A 16,581-nucleotide genomic window follows, 5' to 3' on the forward strand; every position below is an offset into this window, starting at 1 on the left:
CCTGCCATGCCCCATATGGTCTAAAACCTGACAGGTGGACAAATCTAAGCTTGTTCTTAATAAAACAAATATAAATATGGATATAATAAATAATACTGCTAATAATAATAACATTATACAAAAGCAAATTGAATGAACTGAAAAAGCCTCCCGAGATGAAGAAAGTAAGGCAGTGGTTTTTAAATTCATGTAGGCTAGAAATTAATATGTTTTGTAATATTTTAATCATTTAAATTTATATCCTATATATATCCTTATTATATATATCCTTAATATATTATATCTTTTTCATATGTAAAGATATTTGCGTATTGCTCTGCATCTTGTGTGTATTGTGTTTAAGCCAGATGCACTTTGCGCCAGACAATAGACCGACTTTGTTGTGACTAATTACAGTTTCTCAAAATAGCAACGCGCCAAAACACGCCTGCTTTTTTAGACCAGAACGCCTATGGGCGCACATATGAGCGCAAATGCATTTGCTATTTAAACAGTGTGGCGCAATGCCTCAAAATGACCCTTGCGCCGAGGTAAAAGTAGCAAATAGCAATTGCGTTGCGTCTTGCGTCACATTGCTCCGGGTGTATGATAGGGCCCGTATTTGTCAGGTATGGCAACTAAAATTTAACATCTGATAGACGTCATAATGGTAACGTCCACACAACTTCAAGCTGTAACATCGTTCGACGTTGATATTTGGTTGATTTTAGGTTAGACGTTGTACATTGATGTCAGTCTGATGTTGGGTTCTGACGTCAACTCAGTTTTCATTTCCAAACAAAATACAATATCCCTATGACGTTGGGGTAGAACATCAATTTAACATCATAATGATGGCCTTGTGCCTGCTGGGTAGATACTAAAATAATATGCTGTTCACACCAGTTGCTGTACGCGTGGATAAATTGTGCTATTTCACTTCACAACAGACGCGAATTCGCTTCAAGGGCAGGGCTTCTGTCTGCCCGGTGACTGTAGCTTTGTTGCTAAATGGCTAACATGGATTTTATTGAGAGAATAACTGTATCTATGTGCTTTATGAAGGCTGAAAAACAGTGTTGATTTATTTGGAGTCCATTAGATCCTTTCAGAGGTGCACCAGCTCTTTGAGTTCATAAACTCCTCCAGGAACTATACCTGGATGATGGAAGCTTTCAGCGGTGCGTCCGACTGAGCCGAGCCCAGTTTGATCAACTGTTGATCAGCTTTTGAATTTCCCCCTGCGACACTAACAACAGGTGCTACGTAAGCATGCCCCTACAAGAGGAAGCTCCTGATAGGTCAACGACGCTTCATTCGCACAAATCGCACCATTCGCGCTGCCCCATTCACGCCGCAGGATGCCTATTCGCGTCTTTGCATTGACTTAACATGTAAATCACTCACGTTTGATGTTTCTTCCGTGTCGGGTGTGAACACAGCATTAGAATGATTAGAATGAAGAATAATTTAACTAATTTGAGTTTTGATGTTAAAAATCCAGCTTTAGCCCCCCATAATTATTTTCCCCCCAATTTCTATTTATCTGAAAGCAGATTTTTTTTTCAACCCATTTCTAAACATAATAGTTTGATAACTCATTTCGAACAACTGATCTCTTGTATCTTTATATCTAAAAATATTGCTTAATGGGGGTTAATAATATTAATATTTAATTCTAGCCAAAATCAAACAAATTATAGAAAACATATTAGAGCAAATACTCTGAAAAATTCCTTGCTCTGTTAAAAAATTCCCCCCTCAAACAACTGTTTAAATTATGTTCAAACAAAAAAATATTGTAAAGTTTTCACTGTACTTTAGATCAGTGGTTGCCAAAGTTGGGGTCGGGACTTCCCAGGGGGGGTCGTGGGACAATGAAGGGTGGGATGAGGGCGCTTGGTGATTTCCAAAAATCTAATTAATTTTAATAAACCACTAGAATGACCATATTTTATCCACAATTTACTGAAGATAAAATTAGTAGTTTATAGTTACAGCTTTTCGATTTATTTATTTATTTTTGTTGGATTGCCACCCTTGTGGTGATTAAACCATTTAAAACACACAGCAATAGCGTCCGATGCAGCAGATTGATTTTATGGCACCAGGGTAAACTTTCTGGCACATTTACAGCACTCGCATACATTAAATTGAACAAGGAATAGACTTGGGCCTATTGGTGTGTGTGCGCCTTTGCATGCAAGGTTTCAATATTTATAACCACCTCAGAGGATATTGGGCGCCCTGAGTCACTGTCATTGTTATTTTGGGGGTCACGGGGGTAACCCCTTCTCTAGATCAACTATATGTCTATAAAAATAGATTATATAATAATATAGAAAAACCTTCATATATTTAAAAAAAACATTCATTTTTTAATACAGATATAATATAACATAAATAAAAATCTCTTACAATAACCGATCATCATTTTTATTCAATCATTATTTACTTTTTTTTTTTTTTTTCTGGCATATAATTCCCTGGGGAATAATGAAATATTAAGACATGGATTAGTTTACGCAGATACTCTGGCTGTTACCAGCGATGTGGCTTCACAGTAGCAGTTTAGGTAAACAATCCGTGTGGAGGGGAAATGAGAAGCTGAAGAAGGCCTCCTCTGCCGGCTATAGTTACCGTTTGAATGGAGGAAGAAGATCACTTTTCACACTGTGTGCACACACTTATTGCCTGAGTAACCTGTCTGCAGAAAGCTGAAATCGTGTGCTTTTTAGAAGTGTGTGTGGACGATTGTTTGTGGCACTCTGTGTAGATACATAATGTTCACCTGCAGCCTAATAATACAATTAGCAAATGACTTAGGTCACAATTAACTTAATTTAATTAGAATTAGAACAATAAATAGTTTTAATTATGTACTGTATGTATACACTATATATAGATGTATATAATATGTATGTACAGTTGAAGTCAGAATTATTAGCCCTACTTATTTCTATTTATCTGAAAGCAGCCCATTTCTAAACATAATAGTTTGATAACTCATTTCTAACGACTGATCTCTTGTATCTTTATATCTAAAAATATGTATTGCTAAATGGGGGTAATAATATTAATATTTCATTCTAGCCTAAATAAAACAAATAAGACTTTCTCCAGAAGAAAACATATTATAGGAAATACTGTGAAAAATTCCTTGCTCTGTTAAAAACTGCCCCCCTCCCTGCAAAAAAATCACATAATTCTGACTTCATCTGTGCTTATATCCAGTTTTCTAGTATTCAAAATTCTTTTACATACGTGAATTTGTTGTTTAAACAGGATTTTATTTCCCCCCCAGCTCACTGTAGTAACATCTTGAGGTCGTCTTCATGAAAAATGTGCTTGGTTTCTTTCTGTGTGTGACAGGCTGAAGAAGAGGCGGCTCGTCTGGCATCCTTACCTGCGTGGAGGAGAGACATCATGAAGAAAAAATTGGAGGAAGAGAAGTGAGTTAGATCCAGAGCCTTTCTCCCTACTATCCCCTTTGTTTGTCTGTCAATTGTTTGTACTGTAAACCTCACTGACCTTCATTCTTCCTTGTGAAACTTGATTGAAAAGTGTTACTTTTGTAATTTCATCCTTTTTATTTTACACTCACAATACTAGTCACATTTTTTCACAAAGAAATGTGTTTACCTTAGTATTGTGAGGCGCCTTGACGTTTAAAGGTGTGTTCACAATTCACATATATAGATATTAACTTTTGGTTGCTTATGTCTGACAATCCTACATTTAGCTCTGGTTCATGATGTGTTTACACTGTCAGTTTTAAGACGGCACCGATTTTTGGTCTTGTTCTTTGTCTAAGTATCTAAAAAAGTCTTAAATCATTTTCTAGACAAGCAACACATTTTTATGTTGTTTTAAGAAATAATATGCCACAGTTAAGTGAGATTTTTCTGAAACAAAGCTAAATAATCTGCCAATGGGGTAAGCAAAATAATTTAGTTTTTCCTTTTGACATAAGATTTTTTTATTAGTTTTTATTATTTATTCATTTTCTTTTCGGCTTAGTCCCTTTATTAATCAGGGGTCGCCACGGCGGAATGAACTGCCAGCTTATCTAGCATATGTTTTATGCAGTAGATGACCTTCCAGTCACAACTCAACACAAACAGTCACAACACAAACACCCATTCACTCTTGCATTCACACACATACACTACGGCCAATTTAGCTTATTCAATTCACCTAGAGCACTTGTCTTTGGACTGTTGGGGAAACCGGAGCACCCAGAGGAAACCCACACCAACACGGGAGAACATGCAAACTCCACACAGAAATGCCAACTGACCCAGCTGGGGCTTGAACCAGCAACCTTCTATCCACTATGTCACTGTGGCGCCCTAGTTTTTATTTAAAAAACTAAATTGCAAAATTAAATGCACTTGATTGGAATACGTCCGAAACAAGAAAGTCTGCTATGTAAATAGCGATAGCGCTATGTATGGAGTAACTGAAATTCACTCTGAAGAGGAATGGGAGATTTGTTTAATACATGTTACACCCAACATTTCTTAGCAGAATAAGGACAACCGATTTAAACAAAGCGCTGGGTGCACCTACTGTTTTTTCCATTCTTAAAATAGTTCATTCGGACATGCTTAGATCGTTAAAATAAAGCCACGTGTCTATGACGAGGAAAAAACATACACGCCAGGATCATCAGCATTTATTAAAACATTTTTTCAGGATTCATACCCAAGTAATTTTCACATAAACAGAAATACAACGGTAGACAACGTGGCAGTGTGCAACAGCCTGATCCCACGAGGAAGCGTTAGTATTTTACGTTTTGTCAGTTTAGTGGAGTTCAGTCGTACGAAAATGTACGATTTAAAAAAGAAGGCGTAGCACCCAAGCCCACCTCTAACCCCAACCGTCATTGGGTAATGAGCAAATCAAACTAAATTGTACGAATTAGATCGTACGAATTCATTCGAATTAGCCACTAAATCAAAAAGTTACGAATTGTCGTGAGATTGCGCTGCGTGCAACATTACACTCGCTTGTTACGCCTTCATGCTTTTTCCTGTTTTATCCCATTCTGTTTAACTTCCAAAAGATTGCAGGAAAAATTTTCAAGCCTTGAAAAAAGTTGAGTGAAATGAAACTTACAATCAAATCCTATGTGATCTGCAGTTCCTGTATTTTTGGCTAGCCAATTGTGTGCTTAAGTGCCTTCAAAGTGTGTTTTACTGTAACTTCAGCAGCTCAAGAAGTGTGAACAGAATTGTCAATCACATTGGTTGACCCGTTTTTAACGTGGTGTGTCAAGCCAAAAAATTTGCCTGAGACAAAAATGACACTGGCGACATAGTGGCGCAGTAGGTAGTGCTGTCGCCGCACAGCAAGAAGGTCACTGCGTCGCTGGTTCGAACCTCGGCTCAGATGGCGTTTCTGTGTGGAGTTTGCATGTTCTGCTCCGGTTTCCCCCACAGTCCAAAGACATGCTATACGGGTGAATTGGGTAGGCTAAATTGTGCATAGTGTATGAGGGTGTGTGTGTGTGGATGTTTGCCAGAGATGGGTTGCGGCTGGAAGGGGATCCGCTGCGTAAAAACCTGCTGGATAAGTTGGCGGTTCATTCGGCTGTGGCGACCCCGGATTAAAAAAGGGACTAAGCCGACAAGAAAATGAATGAAAAATGACACTTTTAGACCTGGGTATTTTACGAGTTGGTGTGCAACCTAACATTTATGGCCTTTGTTTATCCCCGAGGCATTAAACATTGTCGATAAGCACGATTGAAAATGGTCTCGGAGTGCACAGGCTTTAACTTTATGCATTATGTGAGCATTATGTTCTTTTTATGGTGCATCCAGCCCTTCTCAGAATTCTCAGTCTGGTTCTTGGGTGCATCAGGCTTTCAGGTGATAGTGTTCACAAAAAAAAAATCGCACCAGAGTTTATTTTAACTAAACCAAAACATGCATGTTGTGAACACAACCTAAAGATCAAGTTGATTTTTTCCAAATACTAATATTTCAAAAAGTTATGATTTGAAAATGTGTCCTAACTACACGCGACGCAGTCCCGTGATCTTTTCCATGTTAAAAGATGTGCCAATTAGTGCGTCAACAAATGCACTGTGGTGCTCACGGTGACCAGAGTTCAGTTCCCGCTTTAAGGTCCTTTCCCACTCTCTGCTCCCCACGCTTTCCTGTCAGTACTCTCTATTATCCTATTAGTGTAAAAAAAAAGAAGTTTGTGTCCTAACCATGTGCGACGGCGACACAAATTTTCTGTTTTAGAAACCGCTTCTATTTCCGCAATATCATGGCAGCACAACAGCATGTATTACTGAGATAATGATCACCCCTCAGGTACCAATTATGTGCTTTAATTAGTGTTAAATTTCAACAATATGGGTTTGAATACCATTACCACTTACCTGTAGATAGTTTACCTCAGATCTTGAAAGTACACTACATGACAAAAGTCTTGTCACCAATCCAAGTTTTTGGAACAACAAATAATAACTTGACTTCTCCATGATCATTTGGTATCAGAAGTGGCTTATATGAAAGTCAACAGCCTCTAGATTATGCTTATTTCACCAAAATAAAATATGATAATGCCTTGATTTTTAGTTATTTAATTAGGACAGTAAGTTCTGAATTTGCTTAGACAAAAGTCTTGTCACTTAACAGAAATAATGTACTGTATAAAGTATAAAGTCATGGTGCAGTGGAAAAAGAATTAATATTGTATATGACTCCCATGAGCTTGGATCCATACATCTCTGCAATGACTCAAATCACGTATTAATAACGTCATCTGGAATGGCAAAGAGTGTTTTTGCAGGACTCCCAGAGTTCATCAAGATTCTTTGGATTCATCTTCAACGCCTCCTCCTTCATCTTACTCCCAAACATGCTCAATAATGTTAATTTCTGGTGACTGGGCTGGCCAATCCTGGAGCACCTTGACCTTTGCTTTTAGGAGCTTTGATGTGGAGGCTGAAGTATGAGAAGGAGCGCTGTCCTGCTGTCGAATTTGCCCTCTCCTATGGTTTGTAATGTATTGGGCAGCACAAATGGCTTGATGCCTCAGGCTGTTGATGTTTTCATCCACTCCATGATTTTTCCTTTACCAAACTTGACTGATTTCTGTGAGAATCTTGGCTCCATGTGGGTTCCAACAGGTCTTCTGCAGTACTTGTGATGATTGGGATGCAGCTCAACAGATGATCCATTAGAAAAATTGACCTTCTGCCACTTTTCCAAATGATCAACAAGAAGTCAAGTTGTTATTTGTTGCTCTTACAACTGTGATCGATGCTAGACTTTTGTCAGGAAGTGTAAAATAACTTGCAGATGGTTTGAAATTGAAAGTCAGAAATATGATTCAGTGCAAACCAACATCAGTAGCCTATTGACATTGTTAAGAGGTTTAATATGGATTAATTAGATTGAAAGCCTTTACCATTTCGTTGGGAGTGCAATGGCGGGTATTTAAAAGTTTCTGTCATGTCGCATTGAGTTTGCTGCAGACAGCCAAATGACTTGTCGCTGGTATCTCGTCATGTTGTGTGTTGTTAGGACACATTGTTTTAATGAATTACAATGAATCGAATGATTTAATTACTACCTTAAAAGTTCTGCATGAAGTTTCTTCTATCAAATCTGTCAATTTTCTGTCTTTTACTCTCAATATCTTTGACGGACTATAATACCAAAGTGGTAAGATGTAAGTAAAACTGTGAAGTATTTTCATATTGTAGTGTTTGTTGTAGTGCTTTTAGGCCAGGGGTGCCCAAACTTATGCAGTGTCCTGCATATTTTAATTCCAACCCCAATTAAACACACCGGAACCAGCTGATCAAGGTCTTTCTAGGTATACAAAAACATCCAGACAGGTGTGTTGAAGGAAGTTAAACAATGCAGGACACCGGGCCTCCAGGACCGAGTTTGTTCACCCCTGTTTTAGGCAAATGTACATATGTTTATGCATATACATATAAATACATGTAATCCTCTAATTTCTTTCATTCATGCCTGGGTGGACAGGGAACAGAAAAGGTAAGACTTTCAGTAGTGATAGCGGTACTAATCATAGTTGCAGTAGTGTTTATTTATAACTTTCTGATGGTGAGCATTATAAATCGAACACATCTCGCTTTCTATTCTCACCCCTGCAGAAAAGATGAAGAACAACGGCGGATGGAGAAGGAGAGTGAGGAGAAGTCAGAACTGGAGCGACTACGAACGCTAGGCTATGATGAAACCAAGCTGGCGCCGTGGCAAAAGCAGATCATTTTAAAGAAAGGAGACATAGCGAAACAGTAGTAAACTCACAGTCATCGAAGCCCCTCTTGCACAACTTTTTCGCTGACATACAGTGTTTTGCGAAAAGCCTTTGCGGAGTCTGTGAAAATGGGAAGAAATTTGAATAAATAAGAGAGATTGTACAAATTGGATAATATTTTTTCATTTAGTACTGTGCTGGGTAAGAAAATTTTACATAAAAGATGTTTACATCTATCTACTTGACAGACAAAATTTTTTTAAATAACTCAAAAGCAAAAAAAGCTGTGAAGCCTTTTTCATTCAGTTTCTTTTCGGCTTAGTCTCTATATTAATCTGGGGTCGCCACAGCGGAATGAACCACCAGTTTGTGAAGCCTTGGATCTTAATACTGTTGTTCTGAACTTATCCTGTAGATTCTTCAACTTTTCCGCCGCATTTTGCATATTTTAATCCTTTCCCGAAGTAATTTTTTGATTTTTAAGATCCATATTTTCACACTGAGGACAACTGAAGAACTCAAGCACAGCTATTTTTAAAATGTTTAAAGGCTTAGTTCACCCAGAAATCTAAAATTCTGTAATCATTTACTCATCCTCCTCTTGCTTCAAACCTGTTTGAATTTCTTTCTTCTGATGAGAAGAAATTTTGAAGAAAGATTGAAATCTGTAACCACTGACTTTTTAAGGATTTGTTTTTTTTTTACTATGGAAGTGAATGGTTACAGGTTTTCAGCTTTCTTCTAAATACCTACTTTTATGTTCAAAAGAAGAAAAAAAAAAGCACTCGTAAGGGTTTATAATCAGTTAAGGGAGAGTAAAGTGAGTACATTTTCATTTTGAATGAACTGTCCCTTTAAGGGCCAGCGGGTGAAAACTTTTGACCAGGATAAAAATTGTCAAATTTGTATGCATATATATATATATATATGTATATATATATATATATATATATATATATATATATATATATGAGCAATTTCAGCATTATGGATGTGACGTTTTGCAGTAAAAACTCAAAAAATAAAATCAAATAGAAAGTATTTGTTAACATTATATTGCAACTTCTGTTTATATTTTCCAGAACAACTGACCACAAAGTTAGGGAGCAGAAAAATATTGTTCTGTAAACATGTTTTGTACTTTAAATGCGGAAAATAAACATGCGTTATGGATGTGACCAAAAAAGTCTGCAAGTTTACAGTATCCAAAATAACCAAAATAAGTAATGATAATCAAAATGATAAGACTTGACTCTCTATAAAACAAAAATTAATGATTTTATTTCATGTAATTTTTTTAGCATTTATGAGGAAAAAGGGTTGTTATGGATGTGACATCTCTCCGTTATGGATGTGACAGATGTGAAATTGCCACATGTGTGACTTTCTCAGTGTTTTCAAACAATTATATTTGATTTACCAGACACACACACACACACACACACGCACACACACACACACACACACACACACACATATATATATATATATATATATATATATATATATATATATATATATATATACATTCCATAACTATAAGATTGCTTTTATTTTTAAATATTCTCTTCTTAATTCAATCCCAAGTAAAGCATGCTAGCATGCTGGGAACTACACATCAGTTTTTTTTTTTTTTTTTTTTTTTGTGCCCTCGAATCCGAGTCATTTGATTTTGAGTATACCAATACTGAAACCTGATCCGATACTTCAATAATACATTACAAAAAACAATAAATAAGGGTAAAGAAACAGATCCTGGATGCTCCTTATTTTTTGTTTAGTTCACCTTATTTTAACATGTAAACTTTGGACTGTACTAAATAAATAAAACCATCCATTTTGTATGATCCCACATATTTTGTCAAAATGATTCACATTTTCACAGATTTCCCAAACTTTCGCATAACTCTATAAATGTAGGACATGGTTCAGAATCTGCCAGACACAAACCACGGATGGGTTTCAAGACAGCGTGCTCTTGTTCCACCGCCTCATCATATAGTCTCAGTATATCCTATATGCTATCCCAAATGCTAAATGCCAGCTTGGAGGATGCATTTGCAAATGCATGTCAGCTCTTATGCCTCTGGTTAATTTACAGTCTTTAGGATGGAAAAAAACATCAGTAAATTATTTTGCAGGAACCTCCGGACACATTTTAAGCTCTCCCGACATGGTCCTTTAGCTTCACATTTCTTGTTTCAAATCTCTAGTAATATTTTGTTGTATAGATAGATTATATATGTCAAGGAAATCATATACTCGACTTGAATGCTTTTTAATTTGCTTCATGTGGTCATAATCTGAAGTATGATAGTCCTGAACAGGCGTTATATGTATTCTTACACCTTTATGATGCAAATATGTTTCTACATGTAGTAATTTCAGATTATATGTGGGTCAAAGACGATTTGGTGTCAAATTAAAATGGCGAAAGTGATTGTGTATACTTAGTAAACATATTAAATGCAAGTTAATTGAACTTGTTTATGTGTCAGATAACTTTTATCAAAATAATGTCAGAGTATAGGTGAAATAAGGTTGCACTTATGTTAACAATAAATAACAATATATAAAAATAACAATATATACATATAAAGCAACATACTTATTTTAATCTACAGTTATAAAATGTGTAAAACAACTCTTGATTGCAGTAAATTTGAATATGATGAAAACTGCAGATTTTTTTGTATTTGTAAAGGTTTAAAAATGTAATTATTTTGTATTTTGAGGCTGCGCTGTGATCCTTCTGAAATATTCTCAAAGGATTATTGTTCTAAATATGCCTTACAAGATTTATTTTTGTTATATAAACTATTGTTCTACTGAATTTAAGAGGGCATCTTCTGTAAATTATGGTATTTCTTTTTAAACAGGACACATTCAAATATATGGGGAAAATTGCACTTCCTTGTTTTGTTGCTTAAAACCCCTTTTCGTCTTTGACCCATATAGTGCTGTCAAATGATTAATCATGATTAATCACATCCAAAGTCAAAGTTTGTATTTATATATATATATATATATATATATATATATATATATATATATATATATATATATATATATATATATATATATATATATGGTCTTTAGCCTCCTTGGTAGAGTAACCGACTTCCATGTGGAAGGTTGCCAGTTTGACACCAGCTCAGAGCGGGTTGGGTGGTGTAGGACCGGCGAGGTTATATATATATATATATATATATATATATATATATATATATATATATATATATATATATATATATATATATATATATATATATAGTTGAAGTCAGAATTATTAGGCCCCTTTTAATTTTTTTATTCTTTGTTAAATATTTCCCAAATGGTAAAAGTTGTGGTTGTAAACAGTTTATTTGGGCTGAATTTGTTGAAATTTTATTTGAACAAATTCAACCCATTTAAATTGTTTGCAACAATTTTGCAGACATCTTTTTTTTCAGTGTATTTGTGTTGGGACAACATGAAGGAACTGTGTGGAACCCAGAATTTTTAGATATAAATTTTTAGATATTTTTAAATATTAGTTGTGCAGTGGTTAGCAAGATCGCCTCACAGCAAGAAGGTCGCTGGTTCGAGCCTCGGCTGGGTCATTTGGCATTTCTATGTGGAGTTCTCTTCGTGTTCACATAGGTTTCCACCAGGTCCTATAGGTTCACCCTCAGTCCAAGGACATGTGCAATGGGTGGATTGGGTAAACTAAATTGTCCATAGTCTATGTGTGTGAATGAGTGTATATGGGTCTTTCCCAATGATGGGTTGCAGCTGGAAGGGCATCGGCTGTGTAAAACATATGCTGGAGAAGTTAGCGGTTCATTTCGCTGTGGCGATCCCTGATTAATAAAGGGACTAAGCAAAAAAGAAAATGAATGTATGTGTGTGTATATATATATATATATATATATATATATATATATATATATATATATATATATATATATATATATATATATATATATAAGTTAGTTAACTTTATGTGTCTCTGTCTCTGTAGCACACACTCACCGAGACATTTTACATTTAGCATTTATATAAGAAAATCATATAAAAACATGGTACCCTACTCTAAATAAACATGCAGTCTACTGGCCTTCAACTACTACTGAGAGAGGAAGAATTTAAAAACTTAATTGCTTGAGGTATAAATGATAATTTTGTCCTATTTCTTACACATCAATATTCAATAAGGAACTCAATATTGACAACCTGATGGTAACATTTGGAAGGTTTATGATAAAGGATGCTTCTCATCATATGTTTCATTGTGTTGATTCCGCTCATTTTAAATTAGTAGTTTCATATATATATATATATATATATATATATATATATATGAAACTACTAATTTAAAATATTTATACATTTATAAAAAAAAATATTTATAAAAAAATATTTATAAATTATATTTTTGGGACAACTTAATCGTTTATGTTCAGTCCAATTAAATTTCTAAAACAATTAAACCTAATCCATTTGTGTTGGGACAACTTGAAGGAATTGTGTGGAGTCCTGCAATTTTTATGTAAATGCAAGCTTTTATTTTGGAAGCTATTAACCTTGTTATAAATGTTTTGACAGCACTACTATATAATTTAGACAAATGCAAAATTTACTTGACTGAACAAATATAATGCAAAAGTAATGTTTCACCAGAAGGTGGCGTCAGAGTAAACCTTTTTAAATGAAACCCATAATAACAGAGATATACTAACGTCTTAAACACTCTATATTGCATTTAAAAGTCTTGATAACCCCCACTGTCACCATCTGATCTGAGATTTACACAATCACATTGCCTGAATCTTTTTGGTAGCTTTATATGTCATGGAATCATGACCGTGTATTCAGCCATGCTGCGGCCCTCCAAAAACAAATGTAACTTTTTTCTTCCTCTATAAGGCAACTTACATTTTTTTTTCTCTCTCTCTCTCTTTCTCTATTGTTATTGTGTTTAGAATCAGTACATCAGAAAAGTGCCGGATGTGAATCTGTATGCGTGTGTTTGCATGCGTGGGGAAGATTATGTGTGTGCGTATTATTTACACACGCATATAAATGTCATTTGTCTATCCTGTGTCATACACTGTGCAATGGGTAGAGTTAATGTATTTTGAGTGTTTTATTTTTTATTTATTGTTTTTTTTTTCTGCAAAAGTTGGAGTACAAGTGATAAGCGTTGTCCTGCTTGAGTTTGGGAACATTCTGCTTTTTGTTTATCAGATGCCATAATGATGCTGAAAACAGAGATGAACGTCATTGCCATTAGAAGATTTTCTATAATTACTTCTTGTAGAGATCCTTATAAATTCTCCTTCTTTCCTTTAAATATCAAAGTCACTACATGTTGTTTTCTTCTTGTTGTTTTCAGCCGGGCTTTCGTAGATGGACTATTGTACACTTTTAATTTTCCCAATGTCAAAGAAATAATGTAATAAAACTGAAATGATAAATTGTGGTGTTTGAAATACTTATCACGCATTACATATACTTCATTCATTAAGTGAGGTTTTAAATTATAATCTGTTTTTATATTTTCAGTTTTCATTCATTCATTTTCCTTCGACATTTTCTATTATAGAAATGTCCTTTCCAAACTGGATTACTGCAACTCTCTACTAGCTGGGCTTCCAGCTAGCTCTATCAAGCCTCTTCAACTGCTCCAGAATGCAGCAGCACGAGTGGTCTTCAATGAACCTAAACGAGCACATGTCACTCCGCTGCTAATCCGTTTGCACTGGCTGCCAGTTGCTGCTCGCATCAAATTCAAAACTCTGATGTTTGCCTACAAAGTGACTTCTGGCCTAGCACCTTCTTATCTGCACTCACTTCTGCAGATCTATGTGCCCTCCAGAAACTTGCGCTCTGTGAATGAACGTCGCCTCGTGGTTCCATCCCAAAGAGGGAAAAAATCACTTTCGCGAACGCTCACGCTCAATCTGCCCAGTTGGTGGAATGAACTCCCTAACTGCATCAGAACAGCAGAGTCACTCGCTATTTTCAAGAAACGACTAAAAACTCAACTATTTAGTCTCCACTTCACTTCCTAATCTGCAATTGCCTCTTTGAATATCACACTAACTGTACAAAAAAAAAAAAAAAAAAAAAAACCTACTAACACTTCCCTTCTTAGACTTTACAGACCTGAAACTTGCCTTTAGTACTTATTCAATGTTGCTCTTAGTTGTGTAAATTGCTTCCTTGTCCTCATTTGTAAGTCGCTTTGGATAAAAGCGTCTGCTAAATGACTAAATGTAAATGTAAATGTTATAGAGGTCGCCACAGCAGGATGAACCGCCAACTATTCCAGCTTATGTTTTACACAGCGGATGCCCTTCCAGCCGCAACCCAGTATTTTTGTATTTTACTTTAATTTATTCTTTTACAAAATGCTCTTGATAAAAGATTATTTATATTTTTGAAGCCCTGAATATTAGCCTATACACATATCAGCAAGAAATTAACTACCATTTATTTATCATAAGCAGACATGTTTTTTTGGTGTGTGATATTTATTTTTGTAATGTAATGTGATTTATTCTTAGAAAATGTTCAAGGATTTATAATCTTTATTTTATTGTATATATCTGCAGGAAAATACTTTAATAGGCTACATATATCTGGAAGAAATAATTTATAGGACGCATTAATCTTTTAAAAATATTTAAATTGTTCTGTTAAGCGATGAATCACGATTAATCGCATCCAAAAGATTGTATTTTCTTTATGTTTGTGTACTCACTGTGTAAACAATATTTGTGTGTATATATAAACAAAACATATATAAAATACAAAAATATTTAGATATATATATATATATTTAGATCTTTAATTTATTAATAGAAACAAACATTTTCTCAAATTGATAGATGTGTGTGTATATTTTGTTCATTTATTATTTTCCTTCGGCTTAGTCCCTGACCACCACAGCAGAATGAACCACCTATATTTAAATATGCACAGTATATATATATATATATATATATATGTATATATATATATATATATATATATGTATATATATATATATATATATATATATGTATATATATATATATATATATATATATTTTTTTTTTTTTTTTTTTTTTTTTTTTTTTTTTTAACAAAACTACAAAAGTATTGTCGTCGATCACAGTTGAAGGAGCAACAAATAATAATTTGACTTCTAGTTGAATATTTGGAAAAGTGGCAGAAGGTAAATTTTTTAGATGAATCATCTGTTGAGCTGCATCCCAATCATCACAAATACTGCAGAAGACCTGTTGGAACACACATAGACCCAAGATTCTCACAGAACCCAGTCAAACACGAAGAATGAAAAATCATGGTTTGAGGTTACATTCAGGCAGGTGTGCCCATTACATTACAAACCACAGGAGAGGGCAAATTCTACAGCAGGATAGCGCTCCTTCTCATACTGCAGCCTCCACATCAAAGTTCCTGAAAGCATGGAAGGTCAAGGTGCTTCAGGATTGGCCAGCCCAATCACAAGATATGAACATTATTGAGCATGTCTTGGGTAAGATGGAGGAGGAGGCATTGAAGATGAATCCAAAGAATCTTGATGAACTATGGGAGTCCTGCAAGAACACTTTCTTTGCAGTTTCAGATGACTTTATTAATAAGTGATTTGAGTCATTGCAGAGTTGTATGGATGCAGTCCTCCAAGCTTATGGGAGTCATATTAATTCTTTGTCCACTGCAGCATGACTTTATATTCTATACTCTACATTATTTCTGTTAAGTGATAAGACTTTTGTCTAAGCAAAGGCAGACCTTACTGTCTTAATTAAATAATTAGAAATCAAGGCATGATCATATTTTGTTTTGGTAAAATAAGCTAAATCTTGAGGCCTTCGCCTTTTATATAAGCCACTTCTGATACCGAATGATCATGTAAAAGTCAAGTTATTATTTGTTGTTCCTAAAACTTGGATAGGCGTCAAGACTTTTGTCAGGTACTGTTTGAATGTGATAATCGATCACATACAGTATATGTGAATGTGATAATCAAATTATTTGACATCGCTAATGTAATTGATGATATCATAAAAATATTCTTATGCTGTCATATTTGACAGAGGAACTGCAAGGCAATTGAAATTAATTAAAAGTTAGTTTCGATATTAAGACTTTTATTTCATCAGACTGTAAAAATGCTATGACAAAAAGTCGGTTTCAGTGATGTAATTTGAAATGACTATAACTAAAATCAATTTAGCCACCAATTTTGCAGTGCAGAATGAAGTGAAGTTGGCTCAATAAATAAAATGTTAGTTTTCTAGTGCAATTCCTCCAAATATTAAGAAAAATATATATTTTTGCGTAGAACTGTCA

At 34.8% G+C, this 16,581-nt stretch overlaps 1 protein-coding gene and 1 long non-coding RNA gene across 12 annotated transcripts in view; both read left to right on the top strand.

Moving 5' to 3' along the window:
- The window catches only part of espn (espin), a 150,411-nt gene extending 141,626 nt beyond the window's left edge, over window positions 1-8,785 (top strand). For 5 of the 11 annotated variants that reach the window (XM_009304256.5, XM_009304258.5, XM_068222997.2 and 2 more), the window contains 2 exons: window positions 3,352-3,431; window positions 8,129-8,785. In XM_009304256.5, coding sequence (XP_009302531.1) covers window positions 3,352-3,431; window positions 8,129-8,276 — 228 coding nt within the window. In that variant the 3' untranslated portion in view covers window positions 8,277-8,785. Of the gene's footprint in view, window positions 1-3,351; window positions 3,448-7,668; window positions 8,010-8,128 lie in introns of all 11 variants that reach the window. The other 6 variants (XM_073909711.1, XM_073909713.1, XM_073909714.1 and 3 more) reach the window with 4 other exon arrangements.
- LOC141375928 (uncharacterized) overlaps window positions 1-16,581 on the top strand; it is a 386,569-nt gene that overhangs the window by 257,592 nt on the left and 112,396 nt on the right. The window lies entirely within an intron of this gene.

This window comes from Danio rerio, chromosome 8 (assembly GCF_049306965.1).
Source record: "Danio rerio strain Tuebingen ecotype United States chromosome 8, GRCz12tu, whole genome shotgun sequence".
NCBI lineage: Eukaryota > Metazoa > Chordata > Actinopteri > Cypriniformes > Danionidae > Danio > Danio rerio.